This window comes from Echinops telfairi, unplaced genomic scaffold, assembly GCF_000313985.2.
Source record: "Echinops telfairi isolate 266 unplaced genomic scaffold, ASM31398v2 ScPeMD7_5;HRSCAF=22, whole genome shotgun sequence".
Classification (NCBI taxonomy): domain Eukaryota; kingdom Metazoa; phylum Chordata; class Mammalia; order Afrosoricida; family Tenrecidae; genus Echinops; species Echinops telfairi.
In genome coordinates, this window is record NW_022103901.1 from 19632117 (window position 1) to 19639659 (window position 7543).

Genomic DNA, 7543 nt, shown 5'->3' on the forward strand with positions numbered 1-7543 from the left:
TCTCCGGTCTCTGGTCCGGCTGGGTCCCACCTTGCACTACAAAAGGGATGCATCGTGGACCACCGCATCCCAGGGACATCTTTTCTCCGGAGAGGAGGCCCAGTGTTTGGATCTTAGGGTACACGGTTCCCTTTGCGAGCGTCTAGAATAGATTTAATCAATTAGCAGGGATTACCCGCTCTCTCCCCCAAAGGTTATTGTTAACACTGCCTTCCCACACGTCCGAGAACCCCAAGCGGGCCCCGACTTTTGAGCAAGGCCCGACTTTGAGCCCTGGTCGGAACATGACTACAGCACTAGATCCTCAGATGGACGGGCCCCTGGAGGTGGAAGGATGCCCAATCATGATGCAAAAGGACCCCGCTTGGATAGCAGAGTGTCTAACGGAAGGCTTGGACAGCTCCGAGTCTGAGACCTTTCGCAAGTGCTTCAGGCAGTTCTGTTACCAGGACGTGACCGGACCTCAGGAAGCGTTCAGTAAACTCTGGGAACTTTGTTGGCGGTGGCTGAAGCCAGACACGCGCTCCAAGGAGCAGATCCTAGAACTGCTGGTGATCGAGCAGTTTCTCACCATTTTACCGGAGAAGCTGCAGGACTGGGCACAGAAGCAGTGTCCCGAAAGTGGAGAGGAGGCAGTGGCCTTGGTAGTCCATCTGGAGAAAAAGACTGGGAGACGGAGACAGCAGCAGGTGAGAGGATTTCCCAAATGTTTGTGTTTAGGAAGAAGGGGAGTTGGGAAAGCAGAGGGGCCCCAGGGAAAGGAGGACAGGACTCGTTCGTTGTGGGGAGGGAGGGGCCTGATAAAATACACGTAAAGTGAATCCACTTTAAATGGAGATCAGATTTTTACATTCAAGAAGGGAGGGCCGGTGTTTCTTTGGTTGCAGCATTATCTAGCCCGTGAAATGAAATGTATATTTGTTTTAAATCAGACATGTGTACGAGAGCAATACAGTTAGATTTCACAAGATTTGACTTTTGCAGCTTGATCTTAAAGAGAGCTGTTTGTTGCCTCACCTCCCTTCAAAAAGAAAAAAAAAAAGGACAAGAATCGTATTAGTTATCTCAAGGCCTTCTGCAATCCCTTCGCGTTCTAATCCGTGTTTTCTGAGGTGTCTGTCAATGTCCTCAGCCCTGTGGCTCTTCTGTGCTGTAACTGCCAGACCCACGTTTGCTAATGGCTTTGCCTAGTTGTTTTTCAACATCTCTTTCTTTGAGCATCATGGAATTTCACCTAATTTGCAAGAAGATTTGCCATGTCACCTTGCCCAGGATTTGCACTGTGTTGTTGGGTTGGTCAAAGATGGACATTAGCTCGCTAATGAACCTATTCCGGAGCCCTGGGGGCGGATTGGGCTCCTTATTGAAATGCTAGCCACCAAGTCAACAGCTGAAGCCCACCAGTTGCTTAGGGAAACAGATGAGGGTATCTGCTCTGATAAAAATGAAAAGTCGTGGACACCCGTAAGGTTTTTTTTGTTGCGTTCTGGTTTTAGGGACTATACATTCATGTTTTGATGACTTGTATCTTATCCGAGCCTAATAGGCATGAGAACTAAAAAATGCCTATTCCAATAACAAGATTGTGTACTTCACTCCTGGCAGACTCTCGGAGTGTTCTTATTTCTCCTCTTCTCTGCCCTGTAAGCAGTACTATTAAGCCAGCGCCCTCATTCTTTCTATCCTTTTTTGATCTCTTTCTTGGGGGGATCTGATCCTGATGTCTACTGCTTTTCTTTTGTGTTTCAGTTACGATTTTGGACTTATTTCCTAGGTCAGCAGTCCTGTGCACTCAAAGAGTCCATCCTCGCTTGGAGCACGGTGGGACGTGGCAAGTTTTCACCCAGAACTGATGCAGACCCAGCCGCAGGTGGTGTGTCTGGAGGAAGCTGGAACCCTCCGCTCAGGACACCGGGAACAGCTGAACGATCCAAGAGAGCACCGGCCGTGTCCCAAGAATGGTAAGAAGAACTCAGCATGTTCAACGTAAGAGACCCAGCAGACTGATATTTCATCCCTGACACTCCCAACTTGCCCAGAGTAGGGTGCATACCTGTTTGAAAGTAGATTGAATATTTGCAGAGAAAGGTGTATTTAGCTTCAAGAGTTAGGAAATGTGCAGCAGAATAAACAGATATTTTTGTGATCTGTTCCCCCTTTCTCCCCTCACCTTCCCCTTACCCTCCTGGTGTGGTTACTCTGAATCTTGGTCCTGACGGTTTTATCTGTCCTGGATTCCCTGTGTTTCCAGTTCTTATCTGTACCTGTATACTTGCTCTGGTCTAGCCGGATTTGTAAGGTAGAATTGGGGTCATGAAAATGAGGGGGGTGTGGATGAAAGCTTATGAGCAACCTGAGATATGCACATGACACAACCTCACTTCCTGAAAATGAGGAGGGATTGAAGCACTTGCTAATGAAGACCAAGGATTGCGATCTTCACTATGGATAACAATTGAGTGTAAAAAAACCCAGCATCCTCACAACTGAACCAGTAGGTAACATCATGATAAATGGAGAAAAAAAATGAAGTTGTCATGGAGTTTGTCTTGCTCATAGAAGCAGGAGTCAAAAGATAAAGATGTTTGCATTGGGTGAATCTGCTGCACAAGACCTCTTTAGAGTATTGAAAGGCAAGGATGTTACTTTGAAGACGAACCTGCACCTGAACCAAGTATTTTCAGTTACCTCATATGCATGTGAAAGTTAGATATTGAACAAGGAACATCGAAGAAGAATTGATGTGTTTGAAGTGTGATGCTGGTGGAGAATATTGAAATACCATGCACTCAAGAAGAAAAAGAAAACATCATGGACTCCTAAAAGACCAGCAAATCTGTCTTGAAAGAGGAACAGCCAGAGTGCTCCTTAGAGGCTAGGATGGTAAGGCTTCATCATACGGACTGTGGAGATGTCAGGAGAGACCAGCCCCTGGAGAAAGACATGCTTAGTGGAGTCGAGGGGCAGGCGAAAGGAAGGCCCTGACAAGATAGGTGGACACAGTGGTTGCAATGATGGGCTCAGAAACAGGGATGATTGTGAGGATGGCACACGACCAGAGAGAGTTTCATGCTGTTGCGCATAGTGTCGCGACGGGTCAGAGCCGACTCAATGACACCGAACAACAACAGCAACAAAGTAGAGGGCATTAAACAAGAGGAGGGCCCTCAGCAAGATGGACTGACACAGTGACTACAACAATGGGCTCAAACCAGGTAAGGAGCAGCAGTGTTTTGCTCTGTTGTACACAGGTCAGTGGCACCTCACTAAGCATCATCTTAGGGGCCATGGTTAAGTAATAGTTCTGAATGTACTAAGAAGGTAGTCTATTTATATTTGTTGGCTGCGTCCACATGTTCACTTCTTAAAAGGAGCGGCAGCATAAATGAAAGGGCTAGGGCCCAGAACACAAACTGCTTCATTCCCTTCTTACAGCTCAACCTTCTCCTTGGGTTCCTGCCCCTGCTGATGAATGGGACACCCGAGATCCAGAAGTCACAGTCACATACCTTTCTACTGGATCGCAGGTAAATTTTAACTATTCTCTCTGGCCATACTTCCTGTTCAGTTCCAACGACTGCATGTGTCTTCACTAGCCTCAAAATTTCCTATTTCCTCCAAACGATTTCTTCCTCCCCCTTATTTTTCCCAGAAAATATTAGACTGAACCTGCTCAGTAAGGGGCCCCCTTGCTTAATCCTATCTTATGATTCTTCACAGTATCTTCTTTTTCGTTTAACAAGGTACTTACACTTGGTTCCTTTATTTCAGCTCTTCCTTAGGGCCCTTCATTGCTTCGCTCATGATCACTCATCCTTAAAGACCCACGCAGTTCTTTTGGTAGTCATTGGTATTAGTGTTGTTTCAGGGACCCGTGAAAGATATCCACATGACAAAGGGTTTCCCCTACAAAAAGAATGTGCATCCTATTCCTGCGAACAGAGACCTCTCCCGGGAGATCAGGAAGGAGAATGTTGGGAACATGGTCTCCTTGGGTAAGGAATCTTTCTCTTTTCTGATCAAAGTTTAGATCGTTTCTAATATGCTTATTTCTACTTAGTACTTATGTAGTTCTTAAAGGACCTTTATGGGTTGCTTAGCATAATCACTTAAGGAAGCCTTATGGTTCCATCAGAGAAAGATGAAGCTCTGTGCTCCTGAAAAGAACGACAGTCATGGAGGCCACATATGCAGGGTGACGGTGAACAGGCCCTAACTTAATGGCGACAGGCATTTTGGCTTTATTGTGATCACTTGTCCGCCTCTTCTTCCTTCACCCATTTAGCTAGAAAGAGTCCCAGTTCAAATCTATCTGTGTGCACACATATATATGCATGTGTGTATCATATATATGCTCATACACATATGTACATATATGTGTAAAATTTAGTGCTCAAACACAGCAGCCTGTGTGATCACAAGGTGTCAATAAGATCAAGTATCAGGCATCAAAGAACAAAAAAATCATGTCATTGTACATGAGGGGGAGTGCAGAATGGAGACCCAAAGCCCATCTTTAGACAACAGGACACCCCCTTACAGAAGGGTCGCGGGGAGGAGACGAGCCAGTCAGGGTGCAGTATAGTACCAATGAAACATAAAACTTTCCTCTAGTTCTTTAATGCTTCCTCCCACCCCACCCCCACTATCATGATCCCAATTCTATCTAACAAATTCGGCTAGACAGAGCATGTACACTGGTACAGATAAGAACTGGAAACACAGGGAATCCAGGACAGATAAACCCCTCAGGTCCAATAATGAGAGTAGCGATATCAGGAGGGTGGAGGGAAGGTGGGGGAGAAAGGGGAAACCGATCACAATGATCTACATATAACCCCCTCCCTGGGTGATGGACAACAGAAAAGTGGGCAAAGGGAGACATCAGACCGTGTAAGACATGACACAATAATAATAATTTATAAATAATCAAGGGTTTGTGGGGAAGGGAGGGGAAAAATGAGCTGATACCAAGAGCTCAAGTAGAAAGCAAATATTTTGAGAATGATGATGGCAACAAATGTACAAATGGCTTGACACAATGGAGGGATATATGGATTGTGTTAAGAGTTGCATGAACCCAATAAAATGATTTTTTTTTTATTTTAATTTTAAAAAAATTTAGTGCTCAAAAATAAGTTACATATGACCATCATATATAGATATTATTTAAGAGTCTAAATTATGGACAGCCACTAGATAAAAGTTCCACTAAGTCACAAGGTTTTTTTAATAATAGTTTTTATTTAACCATAGTAATTCCAATACCTACCCTATTGCTGACACTTGGTGGATGCTTGGTAACAATTTGTTGGATAGATGGAAATGTTATAGACAGGATGAAAGAAATAATTTAAAAACAATAACTTTGGTTGCATATTGTATATTTATTAAATAACAAACTTATAGACAGCAAATATCATATAATTCAATGGATCAGTTATATTAAGAAGAGTTGTACATTCATCACCACAATCAATTTAGAACATTTTTCTCTTCTTATTCTCATTATTATTAGCTGCCCATTTCCCCCACCCTCTCTGCTGTGTCCCCAAGAAACATTAATCCAATTGCTGGCTCTAGTTACCTATCCTAAATTTCATATATAGAAAAACATTTAACAAAAAATAAATATCCACAACAGTAACAAAATAAAACACAAAAAACCTCAATTGGAAAGAAAGTAGAACATATTAAAAATTAGAACAAATTTAAACTGGGTCAAAAGGGAGGTCACATGATGAGGACTTAGATTTTAACCTAAATTCACCTGCAGTAATCCACTTCCAGTGCACCTACATGATAGCAAGGCTATTCGTATCCCTGATCTATGGTCAGGAGCGTCACCAGAGGCTTAATCACGTGTATTCCCCCACCCCCTTTTTTTTTAACTGAAACAATTTTAAAATGGGTCAAGAGGGAGATCAAATTATAAGATACTGCATTTTAACTTAAGTACATCTGCTACAATCAATGTAATATTCTTTGGTAACAAAGCTATTCACGTCACTCGACTAATCAGAGGGCATTCCATGTGTGAACACTGCAAACGGATATGGGGCCTCCACTGCCAGCCATAGCCATCTGCAAACTGTGTATTCATAACTTAAGCTCTGACCCTATTCTCTCCTTTAGATTTGGGTTTTATTATTTATAATCCTTGGATCACATAGGCTGGTGTGCTTCTTCCACATGGATTTAGTTGATTCATCTCTTAGATGGCAGCTTGTTTGAAAACAAGTCTATGTAAGACCCCAGGTGCTATATTTTCTTATAGCCGGGCACCATCTAATTTCATCATCACACTTTGCTGTATAACCCATATCGTCAGTGTTCTCTTCATGAGGGTGAGCATCAAGTGGGGCCTTCATGCCAATTTTTAGGATTATGTCTACATTTTACTAGTAGGAATATATATGATTCATACGTGAAATACAAGTTAATTATAAGTAAATTATACGTCAAATATAAAATGGAATTTTTTTTCAAAGCTATGAATTTAAATTTTTTACAAAACAACTTACCTTCAAAGTAGTACTCTCCATTACACTTACTACATTTGTCAAAGCTATGATTCCATTCTTAGAAACAATTTTCGGACTCATCTGTTTGGATGGCTGATAGCACCTCCCTTGGTTTTTTATTTTTTTGTTATTTTTCCTCCCTTGTTTTTTCTTCACCTTTTCTTCGTCATCAAATCGCTGCCCTTTCATGGCCCTCTTCCTCCACAGAAACAAAAAGAAGTCACACAGTGTGATGTCAGGTGAGTCAGGTGCGTGGGGCAAGAGAGGCATGCTGTTTTTTTACCAAAAACTGGTGCACTGAGATAACTCCATGAGCGGGTGCATTGTCATGATGGCAAAACCAGTCCCCCATCTGCCACAAATCAGACCTTTATTGCCCCACACTGTATGCAGTCTTTTCAGAACTTCTAAATAGAAAGCTTGATTAACAGTCTGCCCTGTGGAACGAACTCCAAAGGCACTGTCCCTTCACATCACATCCAGTTTGAGGGGGGGTGTACCCCCTCGTATGCCAAAAACAGAAAAACCAAACTCACAATCAAGTTGATTCCAACTCGTAGCAACCCTAAGTACAGAGTGGAACTGCCTCATAGAGCTTCCAAATCTGTAAATCTATACAGAAACATCGTTTCTCCCTCAGAGTGGTGGTAACAAACAAACCAGACTCATTGCCATCAAGCCAATTCTGATTCATGGTGACCTTATGGGAGGGTACAACTGCCCCTGGGGGTTTCTGAAACTAACTCTTTATGGGAGTAGAAAACCTCATCTTTCTCCATTGAAGCTGGTTGGTGGTTTTGAACTGCTGAAGTTAGCTGCCCATTACATAACCCACTACACCACCAGGGCTCTTATGGTATAAATACTTTAGATATATGCCATAGATACTATGGTGTCAAATAGGGTAGCTGCTAACCACATGTACATATTTAAATTTATTAAATTAACTAAAACCAAAGAAAATTAAATTTTTAATTCCTCAGTGAGAGTAGTCACATTTAAAGTATTTAGCAGTTACG

The 7543-nt window shown here is 42.6% G+C and overlaps 1 protein-coding gene across 1 annotated transcript in view; it reads left to right on the top strand.

The window, feature by feature from the left end:
- Nucleotides 1–123: 123 nt before the first annotated feature.
- Nucleotides 124–7543, top strand: part of ZKSCAN2 (zinc finger with KRAB and SCAN domains 2) — an 18643-nt gene continuing 11223 nt past the window's right edge. Inside the window, exons 1-4 of the mRNA XM_004705706.2 lie at nucleotides 124–689; nucleotides 1775–1961; nucleotides 3436–3527; nucleotides 3869–3995. Coding sequence (XP_004705763.1) covers nucleotides 285–689; nucleotides 1775–1961; nucleotides 3436–3527; nucleotides 3869–3995 — 811 coding nt within the window. The 5' untranslated portion in view covers nucleotides 124–284. The remainder of the gene's footprint in view (nucleotides 690–1774; nucleotides 1962–3435; nucleotides 3528–3868; nucleotides 3996–7543) is intronic.